This window comes from Hemiscyllium ocellatum, chromosome 35, assembly GCF_020745735.1.
Source record: "Hemiscyllium ocellatum isolate sHemOce1 chromosome 35, sHemOce1.pat.X.cur, whole genome shotgun sequence".
NCBI lineage: Eukaryota > Metazoa > Chordata > Chondrichthyes > Orectolobiformes > Hemiscylliidae > Hemiscyllium > Hemiscyllium ocellatum.
The window spans coordinates 16615888-16636906 of NC_083435.1; the positions used below are offsets into that span (position 1 = coordinate 16615888).

Below are 21019 nucleotides of genomic sequence, written 5' to 3' on the forward strand. Positions count from 1 at the left end.
TTTTCAGACAGAAGGTGTTCGTGGATGGAATGAGTTGCCAGAGGAAGTGGTGGGCACTGGTACAATTTCAGCGTTTAAACGGAATCTGGAGGGTATCTGAATAGGAAGGGTTTACACGCATATGGGCCAGCTCCTGGCAAATGGAACTAGATTAGTTTATGATATCTGTTCGACATGGATGATATGGACTGAAAGGTCTGCTTCCGTGTTGTGACACTTTGACTGTCTGCCTCCTATCATTGAGAAGCATTTACAGTGAGCTGTGTGATCCCCAGGAAAACAAAGCCAGATCAGTCAGGCATTAGAATTCTGAATTTTGAAAGAGTGACCAGGGACCTGATTGCCACTGCCTGACCGTAGTTGGGTGTGGAACGTAAGATAATCCATGAGGTAGATTCAAGTAACGAACTCTCATGATTTTAAATTAACCTGTGCTACCACACGGTTCTGGAGAATGTGAGTGTTGAACAGGTCTTTTAACCCAGAGAGAGAAATCTAACGACTGTGCCTCATGAGCCCTCAAGTTTCATTTTTCTAATAATATGTTTCTCTTCCTTCCATAGTTATTGCATTCAGCGAAAAAATGAAGAAGCATGCTTCAGAGCCATTTTCATTTACAATCAGAAAGATATTCACAACATGATCTGTACAGAATACATAGAGAGTAGTGAGCGTTTACGTACATGTACATTATTTTCCCACGAGACCTGCATCAAAGATGTAAAAGTCTTACGAAGATTACAGCAGTCATTCCAATTTGTTAACAATTCTTTATTAAATTTCCAGAAGGAATCTCTGGCCTGCTGAAATGTAGAACTCCTGATAAAATCCATTCATGTCAACATTTCACGGAATTATGTGATTTGTCTTTGGTACCAGTACAACAGTAAGCCTTTACCCCATTATTCATGAAAAGATCTGTCTTCCCTCTCCTTGAAGTTTCTCAGTGCCATAGGATCTAACACATATTCCATAGACTTAAGACCCTTCGCGGGAAGAAAATGCTTGTCATCTCAGTTTTAAATCTCCTATCATTTAAACTAAAACATTCTACATTGCACCACGCGAAGAAAACATCTTCACTGTCTGTTTTCTGAATTATCAAGTCAACTATCAAAGATCAAAGAACGAACAGTTTTGGCAGATGCCTATGATGACCGTTACAAGTGGGGACTTGGTCATGTGGGAATTCATAAAGAGATTTGAGGGACAGAGTATATGGGGATGGAACGAGTTCTAGGGAATAAAAGGAAGGATGCAGAAGCCACAAATCTGAAAGTCCTGTACTTAGGATAATAAAATTAAAATATCACATCAGCTGAAAAAATGCTGGACGTACAATGGACTTTCATTAGGGCGCTGATTGAAGTGCTGGAAAGTCAAAGTAATCCTCAGGTAAAAGTGAATCTGGAAAGGAAATGCATATTTAATGAATACGCGTGTCATACAGGGCACATTCTTCCCCACCCACTGATAAAATGATTCGGAAGAGTGAAAGCTTTGTGTCTTTTATTTCAATGGAAGTCGACTTTCTTCATTCCTCAAACCGAGAGCACCTGAAAGGATTGGAAAACATCAGACATGGGATGGCACTGTCCAGGAGTGATCCCACAGCTTAAAAAGGAATGGCATGGAGTCTGCCGTGAAGAGGATGAAGAAGCAGAGAGGAGGAGCAATAAGGTGATTGCCACAGCTTCGGTTTTATACAGAAACATGTTGATTTGCGGAGCAGCTGCAAATGTGTTGCTGGTCAAAGCACAGCAGGTTAGGCAGCATCTCAGGAATAGAGAATTCGACGTTTCGAGCATAAGCCCTTCATCAGGAATAAGAGAGAGAGAGCCAAGCAGGCTGAGATAAAAGGTAGGGAGGAGGGACTAGGGGGAGGGGCGATGGAGGTGGGATAGGTAAGTACAGGGCTGTTACTGAAGTGTCAGATAAAGGTGACTCTGGTAGAACCACAACATTAAGATTCTCATGGACAGTGCTGAGGAGGTTCCACAGCAGTCCATCACTTTGCAGAAAACTGTGTCTGTTTGGGGCAGCCGGGACTGGCTTGCTTGGAAGCAGCTCTACAATGAGGTTTGGTGACTAAATCATCAAATCTTAAGTCCTCAAAGATAGGACCTAGAATTGTACTGGACACAATTCAGCAGGACTTTGTCACTGAAATTTGTGTGACTCATGCTGAGTGGCCTGTCTGGCAGCTGTGTCCGGTTAATGTGTTAGGTCAATCACTGCTGTATCTGTTTATTCAAATGTTAGCATCCTTATGTACACCATGACTTGCATGTGAATTTATGTTGGATTTTGATTTCATGTTGATTGTATTCATTTCATATTGTGTTCTTCAGTAACATAAAATCGTTTCATTTTTGACACCTGATTCATTTGTAATATTAAGTGAAACTGGAGCTCTCCAGATTAGATTTATGATCATTTTGAATTCTGGGCTTCAGTTTTTTATCCAACTCAGTCTATATTTCTTGCTGTCTCCTGAAACCCATTGCTCCCTTCAGTCCGATGAACAAAATTAACTCTGTCTTGAAAACATTCAGTGTTTTAGTCTCACACTCTTCCTGTGGCAGAGAGTTCCAGAGGCTCACGACTCCAGGTGAAGGATCTTCCCTTCATCTCAGTCCTAAATATTCTGCTCTGTGTGCTCAGAGTGTGACCACAGGTTCATAACTCTCCTTTAACAGGAACATTCTTCTTATTCTTGCACTGTATGGTCTTTTTAGAACTGTTGAATTTTAAGTATAATTTTGGTGAATTATATATGTATAACATGCTCTGTCATTGTTGTTACCTTAAATTAAATGATCCAGTATGTCTGCATAAGTCAGTACTGCCATACGAGAAGTCGATCTGGTAAATTCTGATTATATTTCCTACATTTCCAAAACTTCCCTCATTAGATAAGGAGACCAAAACTGCACTTACTATTCCAGCCGTGGCCTCACCAAAGTGCAAAATAATTGCAACACATTTTCCCTTCTGCTCCAGTTCCAGTTTAATAACAGACTACCGATAGCAGGGCTAACCAAATTGTATTCAGTATTCCAATGTACCCTTAATCATGACCTGTTCAGCCTCAACAAAATGTCTCCACTCCAATACTTAATTTCTGAAAAGTCAATGCAAACCTGTGAAAGTGCAACTTTGAAGAAATATGCACCTGGACCCATAGGTCACTCTGTTCGAAACCAATCGCCAGTTCCTTGCCATTAATCCTGAAAGTACTCTCAAAGTCTGTGGCACAGACTGTGCACAAACCTGCACAGATGCTCTTTTCGTTCTCAGCTCTCCTATTGAATATTATCCTGCCCCAGTTCTCTAACTTTATGCACCAGTTGTCTAATTTAGTGGCCCTGGCACCAATTGTCCAATTATTGATGCCCTGTATCAATTCTCTTACATAGGGGTTCCCTGGTACAATATTTATTTACGTTAGTGGTGAGCTGAACGGAATCTCCAATTTACAAATATTAGTGATGCCCCAGCCCAATTCTTCCATTTAGATTAGATTAGATTTTTTTTAGATTAGATTACTTACAGTGTGGAAACAGGCCCTTCGGCCCAACAAGTCCACACCGACCCGCCGAAGCGCAACCCACCCATACCCCTACATTTACCCCCTACCTAACACTACGGGCAATTTAGCATGGCCAATTCTCCTGACCTGCACATCTTTGGACTGTGGGAGGAAACCGGAGCACCCGGAGGAAACCCACGCAGACACGGGGAGAACGTGCAAACTCCACACAGTCAGTCGCCTGAGTCGGGAATTGAACCCAGGTCTCTGGCGATATGTGAAAGATCGGCAATTTGGAAATTTGATGCAGGCATCGCCCAAAATCAGAGAATTCTGGCAGCAGACCACGAAATTGTAGAATCAATGCAAGAAACTACTGAATCGAAGAATTGTGGTGGAGAATCACAACGCAACCACGAGATTGGAGATTTGGTGCAGTTCAACACTAAAGGGAGGATATGTGCAAGATAGGCATTTTGGAGATTTCATGCAGGGATCAGCAAAATTAGAGAATTCTGGCAGCAGACCACGAAATTGTAGGGTCACTGCAAGGAACTATTAAATGTAAGAACTGTGCAAGGGCTTATCTAAATATGACAAATTCGATCAGGGCATCAGATAGTTGGAGAATTTGTGCAGTTTATCTTGAAATGGGAGAATTAGTGCAGTGTAGCACTAAATTGGAAATTGGTGCAGAGAAGCACGACATGGAAAGTCTGGTGGGCAGTGGAACGAAATTAAAGAACTGAGGCATAACTCTAATAAATGGGGGAATTGGAGTAAGGCATCCCTAAATGGTACAGCCAGTCTCGGGCGTCAATAATTATATGAATTAGTACAGGGGTATGAGGAAACTGGAGAATTAGTGGGAATGAACAAATGGGAGAATCGGTGCACAGCACCATGACATTCGAAAATTTTTGGGAGTGTCAACATATTGGACAGTACGTGTCTAGTTTGGGGAATACTAGTTGGGAATGAATAAAAAGAAGAAATATAGTAAAGATCAGTAAAATGCAGATTCAGTTCATTGCAGCACTGGAATTTGTAACAGGGCATTAAATAATCAGAGAATTGGTACAGTGTAACACTATATGGGAGAATTAGGGCAAGATAATACTGGATGGGAGCTTTAGTGTAGGGCACCGCTAAATTGCGCGTGGGCATCAGTCAATATGAGGAGATTTGTAGGGCCAGACTGGTGGAGAACCTGTTCAGAACATCTGTAAATGGGGAAAATGGTGATTAGCAACATTGAATTGGAGAATTAGTGCAGGGTTTCTATAAATTTGAGACCTGTTGCAGGCTGCTGATAACTCCGAGAACTGGAGCAAATGGGGGAACAGGGGCAGTGAATAAGTAAATAAGACAAATACTGCAAAGAATTAGTGGTGCAGATTCAATACAGGCACAATGAAACGGGAGAGTTGGTGCAGTTCACCACTAAAGGGAGGATATGTGCAAGATCAGAAATTAGAGATTTGATGCAGGGATCTCCAAAATTAGAGTCTTCTGGCAACGAACGACGAAATTGGAGAATCATTGCAAGAACTGTGCAAGGGCTTATCTAAATTTGAGAATTTCAACAGAACATCAGATAATGGGAGAAATTGTGCAGTTCAGATCTAAATGGGTAAATTGGTGCAGCATATCATTAAATGGAAGAATTGTGGCACAACAATACTGATTGGGAGAATTAGAGTAGGGCACCCTTAAATTGGGCGAGGTCATCATTCAATATGAGGACTTGTGCAGGGCAACACATCAGTAATTGTGGGATATGGTGCTGGACGACACTAAGTAGAAGCATTGCTGCGGTCCATCAGTAAATGAGAGACCTGGCGCAGGGTGCCATAACACAGAGAAATGCAGCAAATGGGAGAGCACGGGAATCAGTAAATAGCAAAACTGTTGCAAAGGTTTGGTGGTGGAGAGTCAATGAGGTGCACCATGAAATAGGTGAGTTGGTGCAGTTCACCACTAAAGGGAGGAGATGTGCAGGAATGGTAATTTTGGAGACTTGATATCGTGATTGCCAAGATTAGAGAATTCTGGATAATGACTACTAAGTGGGAGAATTATTGCAGAGAAATACTAAGTGGACGAAATGGTGCACAGTTCAACTAATTTAAGGATGTGAGGCATGGCGCTGTGAAATGGGAGAATAAGAGCAGAGCACCTGTGAATCATAGAATCGGGCTCGGACATCAGGAACTGGAAGAATTCATTTGGTGGTATGAGTAATTGCGAGATTTGGTGGAAATCAATGAATGGGCGATTTAATGCACAATGCCGCTTCGTCAGAAAATTAGTGGAAGTGCCAAAATATTAGGAATTTGGAGCAGAACGTGCCTAAATTGCAGATTAGCGGTAGGAATCAATAAAAAGAAGAAATGTTGCCGACATCAGTAAATTGGTGATTCAGTCCAGTGCAACACTAAATGAAAAAAGTTCAGCAGGGCACCAGTGCGAGAAAGAAGTGTATCAGGGAACAACTAAATGGAAGGAACTGATGCAGGTCATCAATAATTGGAGAATTAAATTGTAAGTGGGATTAGTGAGGCAGTATACCACTCAATGGGAGAGTTGGTGTAGGTCGCTGATCTATGCAGGATTGGTAAACGTGAGAATTGGTGCAAGGAAGTGGAGCCCTAAATGCAGCCATAGAGATATGCGGCATGGAAACAGGCCCTTTAGTCGAACTTGTCCATGCCTACATTTAAGAAGTCTGGCAGCTCTCCACTAAATTTGAGAATCAATGCAAGGAACTACTGAATGGAAGAATTTGGAAGGGTTTATCAAAATATGAGAATTTGGAGCAGCACATCAGATAATGGGAGAATTGTGCAGGTTAGCTCAAAATGGCAGAACTGGTGCAGCGTCAAATTAAATGGGAGAATTGATGCTCTGTAGCACTAAATCAGGGAATTGGTGCACTGTAGCAATAAATCGGGGACGTGGTGCAGGACAATACTGGACGGATGAATTAGAGTACGGCACGCCAAATTAAGTGAGGGCTTCGGTCAATTTGATGATTGGTGTAGGACAACATTTCGTGGAGATCTGGTGCAGGGTGCTGATAATTCCGAGATTTGGTGTTTGAAAAAATATTCGTGGTCGTGGTTCAGTACAGTCCATCACGACATGTGAGAGTTTCTGCAGCTCAATGCAACAGGGAGGATGCTTGAAGGATCGCTAAGATTAGAGAATTGATCAACGGATTGCCAAGATTAGAGAATTCTGGCAGTGGAATAATAACTGGGCGATTTGTCACAGACAAATACGAAATGGAAGAACTGGTGCACGGTGGAACAAAATTAGTGAAGTCAGGATGGAAACAGTAAATGGAACAATTAGAGTAGGGCGCCCCTGAATGGTAAGATCGGGCGAGGGCATCAGAAAATGCAAGAATTAATATAGGGGTATGAGTAAATGGGTGAATTGATGGATATCAGTAAATGGGTGTTTGGGGCACAGTGCCATTCTATTAGAAATTAGGTGGGAGTGCCAATATAATAGAAAATTGGAGCACAACATGTTTGAATTGGAGAATAGGGGCAGGGAATCAATAAAAAGAAGAAATGTTCCATCGTCAATAAATTGGAGACTCAGTTCAGTGCACCACTAAATGAAAAACACAAAAATTAGCAGGGCATTTGTGCGTGGAAAAAGTGTATCACGGGACAACTACATGGAAGAAATTGGCGAATTAATGCAGATATCATTAAATTCTAAGTGGGAAAACTGGGACAGGATTATACTCAAAGGGAGAGTTGGTGCAGTTCCCAGATTTGTGAGGATTGGTATGTGGGAGAATTGGTGCAGTGAACGTGAAGTAGAGCCATAGAGATGTACAGCACAGAAACAGACCCTACGGTACAACTTGTCCATGTCCAAATTTAAGAATTCTGGCAGCGTTCACTAAATCAACCTGGCAAAGGAAACACTGACTACGCTTATAAGACCCAAAGACACAAACACCAAACACCACCAACTTCATCAGCAAGGATAGTATCTTTAAGCTAGTGTACCTATGCCTTACCATCCATTTCATCTTCAACGTCAAAACCTACAGACAATTCAATGGAACAACCATGGGATTGCAATATCAGGATTCTTAGGAGAGACAGTAATGCAGAGAATGGAACAAACAGCTCTGCCAACTATCCAACCTAAACTTTGGATCCGCTATATTGCTGTCGCCTTTGTTGTCTCTAAAAGAAACAGATTAGATAAAATCCTCATAACCATCAATGACATCTTTACTGGAATAAAAGTCTCTAAAGAGGAGGAAACCAACATCAAAGTACAATTCCTAGTTGTCACAGTAGAGTGAAGGACCAATGGGGAACTTCAAACCAGCGTCTAAAGGAAAACAACACATACGGACCAAATAATGAAATACAGAAACAATCATCCACAAACGAAACTGCATCAGAACATCATTTCAACGAGTCACCACACATTGCAGCACAGAGGAACTACGCAGAGAAGAGGAAAATCATCTATACAGCATATTCAAATAGAATGGGTCCCCAATTAACACAGTCCACCAATTTCTCAGCAGACAAAACGCGTTCAGAAATCCTAGCCACTCTCCCCTACATCAAAAACATATCAGAAAGGACTGCCGGACAACTCAGACACTTTGGCATCATGGTAGCCCACAAGCCCTCCAACATACTAATACAGCAGTTAATGAAGTTGAAAGACCCCATACAAACAACAAGCAAAACTAATGTCATTCACAAAATACTGTGCAGGAGTTATAACAAACACTTATTGGAACAAAAACAGGCAAAAAACTAGCCACCAGGATACGTGAAAATCAACTATCCACAAAACGACATGACCCTCTCTCACTAGTATCGTTACATACAGATAAGGAAAGACCACATGTCGACTGGGACAACGCATCCATCCTCGGACAAGCCAAACAGAGACATGCACGAGAATTCCTAGAAGCATGGCATTCCAAACGGAACTCTATCAACAAACACATCGACTTGGATCCCATTTACCACCTCCGAGAAAAAGAACAGGAAATGTCATCACCATAGGAAATGACGGCGCCACAAAAAATGACATCACCAACCCAAGGAAACCCAAATGTCTAAATAGAAAGCAACACACGCGAGCTGTGCTTCGTCCACAGAAGCACACTGAAGATGTCACCGTGTATGGTGACAAAACGTCTGAAAATGACCCTTCCAGCTCAGCGAGCAAACCTACACCGAGAAACAGACTGTTCATCCAACTCTTTCAAACCGACCAAATATCCTAAACTAATCTACTCAAATTTGCCAGCACTTGGACCATATCCTTCGAGGCCCTTTCCTTTTCATATGCCCACTCAGAAGGCTTTTAAGCATTGACATTGCACTCGAGTCCTCCAATTTCTGTAGTAACTCATTCCATACATGCACCAACCTCTGTGTGAAAGAAGTTACGCCATAGGTCCCTTTTATTTGTTTTCCTTCTCACTCGAACACTATGCCCTCTAATTCTCACCTTCCCCACTCACTTACAAGACCTTGTATATTTACCTTATCCATGACCCTCATGATTTTATTAACCTCTGTAAGATCACCCTCAGACTCCGATGCTTCAGGGAAGACAGCCCCAGCCTGTTCAGCCTCTCTTTATCGCTCAATCCCCCCAACCCTGGCTACATCCTTGTAATTCTTTTCTGAACACTTTCAAATTTCGCAACATACATCGAATAGGAAAAAGACCACAATTACACACAATGTTCCACAAGTGGACTAATCAAGGTTCTGTACAGCCGCAACATGACCTCCAAATTCCTAGACTCAATGCTCTGACCGACAAAGCAAAGCTTATCAAACGCATTCTTCACCGTCCTGTCTACCTGCAACTTCACATTCATGGAATTATGAACCTGCGCTCCAAGGTCTCTTTGTTCAGCAACACTCCCCAGGACCTTAAAATTAAGTGTGTAACTCCTGTCCTTGTTTACTGTTCCAAAGTGATGCATCTCATATTTATTTAAATTAACTCCATCTGCCGCTCCTCAGTCAATTGGCCCACATGATCAAGATCCTATTGCACTCTGCAGTAGCCTTCTTCACTCTCCTCTATACCTCCAATTTTACTGTCTTCTGCAAACTTCTTATCTGTCCCACCTATGGTCACTTTAAAATCATTAATAAAAGCGACAAAACCCATCATTGATCGTTATGACACACCGCTGATCACAGGCCTCTAGCCTGAAAGGCAATCCTGTGCAACCATGTTTAGTCTTCTACATTTGAGCCATTTTTTAATCCTAAATGGCTAATTCTCCTTGTAGTCCGTGTGATCTAAGCTTGCTAACTAGTCTACCATGAGGAACCTTGTAAAATGCCAAGTCCACGAAGATTACACCCACCACACTGCCCTCATCAATCCTCTTTGCTCGTTCTTCAAAAAAACTCAATCAAGTTTCAGAAATATGATTTACCATGCACAAAACCATGTTAACGTTCCCTATTCAATCCTTACTTTTCCAAATATGTGTAAGTTCTGACCCTCTGATCTTCTCCAACAACTTGCACACCATTGATATCAGTCTCACTAATCTATATTTTTCTGCCGATTCCTTACAACTTTTCTTAAATAGCGTCGCCATGCTAGCCAAACATCAATGTACATTCGGGCTACCGCACCGTAACTGGTTACCTCACTTCAGCAGCCTGGGAAGCTCACCAGTGGCTCACCAACATCTCAAACATGTTTCTTCCAATCCTCGTGCTGCTGCTCCTCAACTCTCTCACTGCCCGCCACATCCTAGTAGCCAGCAGAGCTTGCCCAGCCCTGATGAGTGCAGAGTTTGTGCTGGGGAGATGGGCATAGTCCATCTTTCTGCACTTCACCATCTCCGGCTACTACGTGGTTTAGATTTATGTTTGCAGCATATTGTTGTGGGTCAGGTCAGATCCCCTCAAAGTATTCCAAGAAGGTAGCCGAGACTCAAACTTTTTTTTAGTTTAAAGGCAGATGTGCAGTGGTTATTCCAGGAGTGATGCAGCTGGTCAAACCAGTCGGCTTTAAGCAAAACAGACTTTATTTAAATATTATTGTTGAAACACGAATGAAAGACAACTTATTTTAGAATCACTCAACCATTTAAAACAACATCCGACTCTACTGAACAAATTAACAAGGCGCTGTTCCAATTCCCGCGACATCACATAAACACAAACCTTGGCAACAACTAAAAGCACACACTGGTCATTGCAAAAAGGAAAGATTTCAGAGAGAGAAGACAGTAAAGAATCATCTGTTGAAGCATGGAACATTTATACCACTGTAGATGTTTCTGCTACAGCGACCAACAGCTTCTCTGCAGCAACTAAAGCAAACCATAAAAAGCTGAACTGGCAGATCTCGCCACTCCCTTGCCAATGAAAAACGATACAATTTGGTAAGTCTGCCTTTTCCAGATGTCTGAGAATAAAAGCAAAACCATCACGCACACATCCACTAGACGAAAACAACAACTTCTTCAACAAAATTTAATCTTTGGGGAGAATTATCGAATTATGTTGTGCCAGAACATTCGGAAAAGCTCACTTTGGAGCTAAGAAATTGTCCTCAGGGGCACTGACAGGTTGCTTTTGCAAACTTAACTCAAGGATGAAGAGCCGGTGGAAAGTCACGAGTTTTGTATTGTTGAAAAGAGAGTGGGCAATGGGAATCGAAGATCCAGGGAAGTTGGAGAACTTCACTTTCAGAACAAAGTACAAAGGGACTGGTAAATGTTGCAGAGAAGAGACATAGATCCAGTGCAGCTGTGAATTACAGAAGGAAAATAAGTTCTCACTGAAAGCAAAACCATAAGAGAGAAGGTACATGTACTCAGTGGGTATTACATATACTCAAGGGAAAATATCGAAGTGGAGGAGAGAATCAAAGTCTGAATTCGCCAAATTCAATATTGAGCCCAAAAAGCTGCAAAGAGTCCCGGAGAACATGAGATGCTGTTCCCCTAACTTGTGTTAGTCTTACCTGTAACGCTGCTATGGTCGAGAACTCACTTTGTTCACATGTGAATAAGATGGTGTCCTGAAAGCAATCTCGCAATAGGTGCTTGGTCTCCTGAGTGCACAAAAGACTATTGTGAGCAGTCAATACAACAAACCAGATTGAAAGATGTACACCTTGACAGAGTGTTTGGGAATTTGGACAAAAAGCAGAGAAGAGATAAAAAGGTAAGTCGTACCAAGAGGTGGTTAACAAATTGGGGGTGATGGAGGAAAGATCCAAAGTGCGTTGATATGATTGGTCCGTTTGGAATGATGAGAAGATGTGTATGATGGTGGGAAATCATCTTTGGAAAAATGTGTATGATGGTTGAAGATCACCCTTCGAATGCATTGCTAGTCATATGAAAGTGAGGATTAAGAATACGCTCTCGTGGGTTTGACAGAAGTCTTTCTCTGCAAATACTGTCAGATCGCCACGACATTTTCAACACTTTGTTTCTATGGCAGATCTCCAGCAGCTGAGGTACATTGCTTTAGCATTGATTTGTCTTTTGTTACCCCCGACAACATGAGCTGTCATTTTCTGCACTAGTTTGATGAAACAGCTTATCAAATGTTGCCTGGATATCTACGCAGAGTACAGTCACTGCAATCTCTTCACAGCACGCCTTCCTTTCTTAAAGAACAATAATTCCATTAAAGATGACTCCTTTGTCCAAAACCATGTTGGTTCTGCCAGACAATTTGATATATTCAATCTCTTCTGCAAATGTGTACAGAATAATAACTTTTAAAATTGTCCAGCAGCCATTGGTCTGTTTCTTGGTCGTCCATGTGCACAAGATGTTCCCCATTTCTTTGATAACACATTGTTCATTAAATAATAGCTCTCAGGGAGTTGTAAAGCTATAGAGTCAGAGACATGTAGAGCACAGAAATAGATCTTTGATCCAACTAGTCCATGCTGACCATCTGCACTAAATTAATCTAATCCCATTTACCATCACTGGTCCGCTGAACCCTTCTTATTCAGATACTCATCCAGATGTCTTTGAGATGCTGTAATTGTAACAGTGTCCAATATTTCCTCTGGCAGCTCAGTCCAATCACGCTCCACCTCCTGCGTGGAAAAAAGTTGCCTCTTGGGTCCTTTTAAAATTTTTCACCTCTCACCATAAATCTACGCGCTCTAGTTCTGTACTTACCTCGCCTGCCTATTTAACCAATCCATGCCCAACATGATTTTACAAATCTCCACAAGCTCACACCTTAACCTCTGACGCCCCAGGGGAAGTAACCCCAGCCTATCCCGACTCTGGAATTTGTTCTGTCTCAAAATCTAACTCGGCTGTTTGGTATAACTCTCTCAATTCAGGAATTAAATTTTCATCGGAAAAAGTGAACCGAAAAAGTTAGACTCTGTTTCTTCCTTCATCTGACGTTATGATTTTATTCACATTTGAAGATTGTCATAAAACTCAATTTCCAAGTCATTTTCCATTTTTTGAACACTACATCACCACCACATCACCAACGCACACCCCCGTCCCAAACAATCCAGTTCATTCTATAAGCTTGAGATATCGATACAACAAGTCAGGAAGCATCTCGGGTGTTCTTATTTCTGATGATTCACCCTCAGTTAGAACAATGTTTTTGAATTAGACAGGTCATTATGCAAAGTTGGAATCAATGGGGACTCGTTGCATTATTCCCAAGGCAAATTCACCGTTTTATGAGTCAATCTTTAATCCAACTCTAAGTACTGGAACTGAATTGCAATCTGCATGCTTGCCTCAAATTCACATTTTCTCTTTCACTAAGTCAGTAGTTGCTCCATCGGTCAATGTTAGTGACCGACATGCTCCTGATGTGTAAGTTATCGGTTTCGGCAATACAATAAAATCGAGTCCTTTGAAAGTAAAAGATGCAAAGACTCCAGACTTCTGATTTGTTTTGATCAATAGTTGAGGAAGAATGTGCCCTGTGTAGCACAACTCAGATTTTAATAGCCATTTCCTTTCCAGATGCATTATCTCTGAGAACAATCCCACCATGCAATTGGTGCCCCAAATAAAGTCCAAAAAAGAGGTTTAGAGTGTCTAGCCTTATTTCAATGAAGGTGTGAAAATGCACACAAAACTCAGCCATTCGGGCCTTCGAATTTGCTCTGTCATTCAATAAGATAATGGCTGATCTGATTTGAACATGAATTCTATTTTCTAGAATATCCTTGATCATTTTCATCCCAGTGATAATCAGAGATCTAACTACTTACAGGGTAAAAAAATATATAAAATTTCTACATTCCATTAGCTTTTGAGGCACGGAATTTCCAAGTCTTGCATACCTCCCAGAGAAATCAGTCCTAATAATCCTTGTCTAAATGAATGACACGTTATTTTTCAGCACTGGTTCTGGTGTTTGGAATAGGGTATGTTAGGGGACTCAGTTATATTTCACAAAAACAGATGGATTGTCGATAATGACACCAGTGTAGAAAGAGACACTGAGTCTTCTGTTGATTTTACAAAGGTTCAAAATGCATAAGTTCAGATTTCTTAAGGTCTCGTGGCCTAAATGACATACGAGGGACTTATTCATATTGTCCACAATCTTTTAGTGCTTTCTTTTCTTAAGGACAAACCTTGGGGATGATTAAATGAAGTTTTTTAATAGTACATCTGCATAATAGAAAAGTCATTCATTTCAATGGAAAGAACAACATGTTAATGGTTACTCTGGCAAAAAGCTAATATGAATTCAACTGATGTATTAAAACATCATGATTCTGGTCAGCAAGGCGCTTAATTTCATTAATTTAGTTGAGGCATAGAAACCATGTCGAAAAGTTCTTTTGAATAGTTCGTCCAACTTCCTCTTAAGAATGTCTTTACATTGTTCACCAGATACATTTAATCATTGGAGAAATAGAAGAGTACGTTTAGAAAGTTACAACTGAGGGCTGACGTGGCGCTATTTTGCAATCGCTCATGCTGGGCGAGATGTCCACGGTTCCAAGTCTCACTTTCTCCTTAGCCCTCTCCTTGCACAAGCTGTTTTAAAAGGACGAAATGTTATACTTTGTACCTACCCCATGGAATAACTTACGCTCTGCATCAAGTTAAAGTTAAGCCAAAATAATTTGGTCTCTCGTGTTCCTCTAAGACGTCAGTGCTCTGAAAGCTAGGAGTCATTGTCAATGATTCTCTGTGGATCACAGAGCTCACTTTAATTGCTGCACAATAACTTATTTGTTAGAGATAGTGTGTTTAATGAGATTTGCTCACTCACTCACTGGGGGATTAACTTCTGTATAAGTGAAGTACCTGTCAATGCTTTGCCTCATTTTGACTGCTTCCACTTTCACCTGAAAATGGGATCACAGAACCTTCCAATGAAAATTCTCTTTTCCATTCTTGCAATCCTGGGAATTCCTGGTAAGTGGTCAAAAAAGTTCCGTCATTTTTTTTTTAATTGCTGTTTCTGTGTTGAATTCTGTCTCCGTAATTTGCAGCTGTACGCCACGAATTCATCTCCAGCACATTCTGCGTTTGCCTGCTCTTCATTACCATCAGTTTCAACTTGAGTGCGGTTTGTCCGAACCTCACCCTCTGGTTTGGAAACACCTGTGCTTAATCTGTCCACAGGGGGTTACATTGAAACGGAATAGAGTTAGCTAAAGTGAACTGCATGGAGAGAGTCACAGAAATGACTGTAAGCTTGCAATTACAGACATTTAAAGGAATAATTCATGACTCTCCTCCAAAAGTAAATTCCATCCCAGTAAGGAGGAAAGATTCTACAATTGGGAAAAAAACCCAACCGTGGCTAACCAAGGAAGTTCAGGAGCATATTGAGTTGAAATATAAAGCACACAGAGGCGCAGAAATCAGTGACAGGCCTGAAGACTGGGATAAATTCAGAACTCATCAAAGGAGGACAGAAAAGAGAGAGAAAGTAAACTGAGAGCCAAGCAATAAGGAAGTTAAAAACAGACTCTAAGAGCTTCATTAAATATGTAAAAAGGACAACAGTGAGCAGCAAAAGAGGACTGAAGAGAGAGAGAAAATAAACTGAGAGCGAGCAGGAAGGAAAATATAATCTGACTGTAAGAACTTCTTTAATTATGTTAAAAAGAAGAGAGTGATCAGACTGAAAATGAGCTGCAGAGTTAATCACAAGGGACATGGAAATGGGAGAGAACTTATGCAGATATTTTGCATCACTACTTACAATCAATGATACTTCAAACATGTCATAACTTCTAGAGAACATAGTGGAGAAACCGAGGCCCTTCTCAATCGCTAAGAAGGGATTATTAGACAGCCTAATGATGCTGAAGGCAAGTAAGTTTCCTCGCACTGATGGCTTGCAGCCTCGGATGAAAAAGAGGTATCTATGGAAATAGTGGATGCATTCAGTTAGATTTCCTACAGTATAGAAACAGGCCCTTTGATCCAACAAGTCCACACTGACTCTCCAAAGAGTAACCCACCCAGACACAATCACAAAAATTACCTCCGACTCATGCACATAGCACGATGTGCACGGCCAATTTACCTGATCTGCAGATTAGAGAGGAAACCCATGCAGACACAGGGAGAACTACCAAATGCCAGACAAGAAGGCGACAGAATTAAGAATTGAACCCAGGTCCCTGGTACTGTGAGGTTGCAGTGCTATCCACTGAGCCACCATGCCACATGGGTAACAAGCTCCCAAATTCCTTGGAATTGGAGTAGTGCCAGAGTTAATGTTTTCTGTGCCAGTTGTGTTCAAAACGGCGGGGGGTGGGGAGAGGTGTGAGCAAAGAGTAATTATATCTGCCGTTGAATATGTATTGAAATCAATTACTAAAGATGCGACAGCACAATATTTTAAAAAATCCTAATCACAACAGCAGACAGGACAGCTTCATGAAAGTTAATTCTTTTCCTAACAAATTGATTTGAATGTGTTGATGAAGTCTCAACCAGAATAGATAGTGGGGCAACTGTGAATCTTTTATGTTGAACTTTGAAAAGCCCCTCAACAAGGTACCTACGGAAGATTAAGCCATTAAATAAGACATCCATGCTATTTGTTCTGGATAGAGAATTGGCCGCAGGCTAAGAAGCAATGACTGAGGATAATGGTTTTTATTCAGGTTGGCGGTGTATGACCAGTGGGTTACCACAGGGATCAGTGCTGGCATTACAACTGTTTACACTATATATTAATAACTTGGAGGAAGGAAGTGAATGTATCATTGCCAAACTTGCAGATGACACCAAACATAACTGGATAAATAGATTATGAGAGAAACACCAGCTGTTTACAGAGAGATATTGATGGGTTTGCGAGCAACAAGTTGACAAATGGAGTTAAACATGTGATCATGTGAAGATGGTCATTCTAGAAAGTAGAACAAGAGACAGAGGTTTATTTCAATTGAGAAAAAGGATTCACAGAAACCTGGAAAACAAAGTGCACTATGTTATCAAATGTACCAAGGTAGTACACAGGTGCAGCCAGTAATCAGGAAGGCTAATGGAATGTTGGCCTTTATTTCAAGAGTTCATTTGATTTGATTTGATTAATTGTCATCACATGTATCTGAGTACAGTGAAATGTTTTGTTTTGCGAGAAGTGCGGACACATCATAGTAAAACACACATCTGAGTGGCACGGTGGCAGAGTGGTTAGCACTGCTGCCTCACAGCACCAGAGACCCGGGTTCAATTCCCGACTCAGGCGACTGACTGTATGGAGTTTGCACATTCTCCCTGTGTCTGCGTGGGTTTCCTCCTGGTGCTCCGGTTTCCTCCCACACTCCAAAGATGTGCAGGACAGTTGGATTGGCCATACTAAATTGCCCGTAGTGTTTGGTAAAGGGGAAAGTGTGGGTTGCGCTTCAGCAGCTGGGTGTGGACATGTTGGGCTGAAGGGCCTGTTTCCACACTGTAAGTAATCTAATCTAATGAAAGAAGATCATACAGTCTATGGGTGTTCAGATGATCTGAAGCATAGAGGTTACAACTGCACAAAGGGTGTGCAAAAAAGATCAACATTACCAAGGTCATAATTTGGCGATTCCGGTGTTGGATTCGAGTGCACAATGTTAAATATCAAACAACACCAGGTTATAGTAGACAACCACCTGGTGAAGGAGCAGCGCTCTGAAAACTTGCGCTTCCCATTAAACCTGTTGGAGTATAACCTGGTGTTGCTTGATTTTTAGCATTTGCAAGTTCAATTTTTTTTTCAAGTTAGAGGCATCATTCAGTGCTCTAATGTTCAGAAAGTCTTCTTGTTGGTACGTGTGGTCAAGTTGGAGTGAAAGAGTTGGGAAGTCTTTCTGCTATTGCACACGGTATTGGTGAGACCACAGCAGGATTTCTGTGAGCAGTTTTGATTTTGTCATTGAAAGAAAGATAACATTTCATAAAAATCAGATCAAAAAGCTACTTTTAGGTCGATCATATATATGGAGGGAATGTAAAATGAGTAAAGACTAAACATTTTGGGAGTCGACTAAATGGTTTTTAGAAGAATGAGTGGTCATCTCATTTAGACATATCAGGGGCTTGACAGGGTAAATGCTGAGAGGATGTTTCCCCTGATGGCAGACTGCTTTGACTGTTTCTGCTTCCACCTGAAAATGGTATCAAAAGCACTTTCTGACACAAATTCTCAATCCCATCCTTGTGATCCTTCAAATTCCTGTTATGTGATTAAAATCTGTTGTGACATTCATCTTGCCTGCTCGATTTTGCGATATCTGAAAGGATATAGTCTCAGAATAAAGCAATATCACTCCCAGACTGTGCTGAGGAGGAGGAACGCTTTCTTTCCAGTGTTTGTGAGTGTTTGGAACCCCTGGTCACTGAGGGAGCTATGAAGGGAGATTCTCTATGTATATTGAATGGTGAAGTCGACTGAGTTTTCATGACAGTTGCAGACATTTCAAAAAAACAACTTTTTGACGGATATTAACTAGGGGAAAGGAATTTGGGAACATATGGATTTGAAGTAGGATAGACAAATTGGTCGTTTGAACACCTTCCGACTTTCGGAGGATATTGGCTGATCTAATAGAGCTCCATCATCCTGCCTGCACTACATGGGTGTCTACTCACGGAAGAAGCCAAAATTTGTCCAACTCGTTCTCATCGACCTAGCCCTCACGACCTTCAGAGGAAGAAGATTCCACATTATAACCATTCTCTGAGTGAATAAAAACTTCCTTATCGCTGGTTGAAAAGAGAAACTGCTCATCCTTAAACCGTGTCCCCTTGTTTCTATCCTTCCTGTCAAGAAGAAACTAGCTCCTGGTATTCTAATTATTCCATTCCCCTCAATATCTTAGATGTTTCAATGAGCTCACCTCTTATCTCGTGGATTCTAATTGATTTAGGCGTAAATGTTTTTCACAATACCAGTCTTTAATCCCTGTATTGTGGCAAATGAATATTCTCTGAGCTGTTTCTGATTCAATAGTATTTGTTTTCCTAAAATGGGGAGATCAAGTGGTGCAAAGTGAGAACTACTTGCATACTATTTCTCAAGTCTTCTTTCAATTACTCTAACCCTATTCCTAACCATAACCCAATTACTTCCTTGACAGAGAACATGGCATACAAATGAGATGTCACTGTTTTTCATTGTTGCACAAATATATAATTACACACAGCATCCCACAGTCTTGCGACTCCCACCTTCTGGAATCCCTGACAGTGTGATCCCTGCTGGGCGTTTTTATACATCTAATGAATGGATTTTCTTTGCAGCGAACGTGATGACAGTGCTGATTCTTTCCCAAGGGAAGTGCAGCCTTTCCGAAGGAGTCACCCATTACATGATTGCCATGGCAACAGCAGATCTGATGGTCCTTGTCTTTAACGTGATCATGAGCCAGATCGTCATGAATAATTTCCCGGGCTCGCTGCTGAAATACACTTCTGCGTGCTGGCTCAATGTCTTCCTGCAAGGGCTCAGCATCCAACTCTCCATCTGGTTTACCATCGCCTTCACCTTTGACCGCTTTGTAGCAATTTGTTGTAACAAATTGAAAGCAATGTATTGCACTGGAAGAACAGCCAATGTGGTCATATTCATTGTGAGTGCTCTTAACATCATGGTCAACATTCCCTTACCTTTTCGTTATGAACCTGCCCTCATTCTGAACAATGTACAGTGGGGCTGCCGCACCGTCACCAGTTACCTCACTTCATCCGCCTGGGCAGCTCACCGGTGGCTCAACAACATCTCAAACATGTTTCTTCCTATTCCCCTGCTGCTGCTGTTGAACTCTCTCACTGCCCACCACATACTAGTGGCGAGCAGAGCTCGCCGGGCCCTGAAGAGCAGCAGAGGTAGTGCTGGGGAGATGGGCAGAGACCCCGAGCTGAAGACCAGGAGGACTTCCATCATTCTGCTGTTTACCATCTCCGGCTGCTTCATAGTGCTGTCGGCACCCATCACTGTCATCCACATCTGTGTCGGTGTTACTCAGATTGTGGCTTTCCAAGGTTCCAGCTCACTTTATTTGGCAGTCGGGGTCGCGTTCCTGCTGATGTGCACCAGCTCCTACACAAACACCTGTATTTATGCACTGACCCAGAGGGGGTTCAGGGAGGAGATGAATAAATTGTTGAAATATCCCTCCTCGCTGCTCTGCAAAACTCGTTACTAATTTGTATTGATATGGGGAGGTGCTGATGTAATGATAACCTCACTGGGCCCGTAATCCAGAAACCAACGCTAAACTCCTATATGCACAATTTGAAATCGCACCATTTGTGAAACTTCAATTCAATAAAAAGCTATCTTTACCATCTGGTCATTAGTGATTGTCAAGCCTGAAAGTTAATTGCCATCTCAGAACGAAGGGATGGAATTCTGGTACCTTTACCTGGTCTGCTCACCTATGGCATCAAGTTCATGGCCATCTGGGTTACTCGTAGCTGCCCTCTAGGATATAGATGCCAACCTCAATGGTGTTAATAGTCTCTCAAATGAACAAAACACATTTGTGCCCCATCTATTTTTTTGTAATTCTCAATGCAACTGAACTGATTATGAAACCCTGGGCGAAGCCCCATCTATTTCGGAGTTGCAGAATAACACATGTGCAGTCATGGCAATCAACATTATGAAAACAGACCCTTCAGTCCAACATGTCCATGCCAACCTGATATTCTAACCTAATCTAGTCCCATTTGCCAGCACTTGGCCCGTATCTCTCTGAACCTTTCCTAATCATAGATATATCCAGATGCCTTTTAAATGTTGCAATTTTACGAGTCTCCACCACTTCCTTTGGCATCTCAATCCACACACGTACCACCATCTGTGAGTAAAGGTTGCCCGTTTAGTCCCTTTTATATCTTTCACCTCCCACCCTAAACCCATGACCTCTAGCTCTGGACTCCCGCACCCCAGAGAAAAGACCTTGGCTATTTACCCTATTCGTGCCAGTCATGAATTTATAAACCTCTATAAGGTCAACCCTCAG

The 21019-nt window shown here is 41.7% G+C and overlaps 1 protein-coding gene across 1 annotated transcript; it reads left to right on the top strand.

Annotated features, from left to right (window-relative positions):
- The first annotated feature begins 19300 nt into the window (after positions 1-19300).
- LOC132832549 (probable G-protein coupled receptor 139) lies at positions 19301-20197 on the top strand. Its single transcript, XM_060850639.1, has one exon. The coding sequence runs from the start codon at positions 19301-19303 to the stop codon at positions 20195-20197; it is 897 nt and encodes a 298-aa protein (XP_060706622.1).
- The last annotated feature ends 822 nt before the right edge of the window (positions 20198-21019 follow it).

Excerpts from the sequence above, each read along its gene's own strand:
- LOC132832549 (XM_060850639.1), top strand. The coding sequence starts at position 19,301 with ATGACAGTGCTGATTCTTTCCCAAGGGAAGTGCAGCCTTTCCGAAGGA.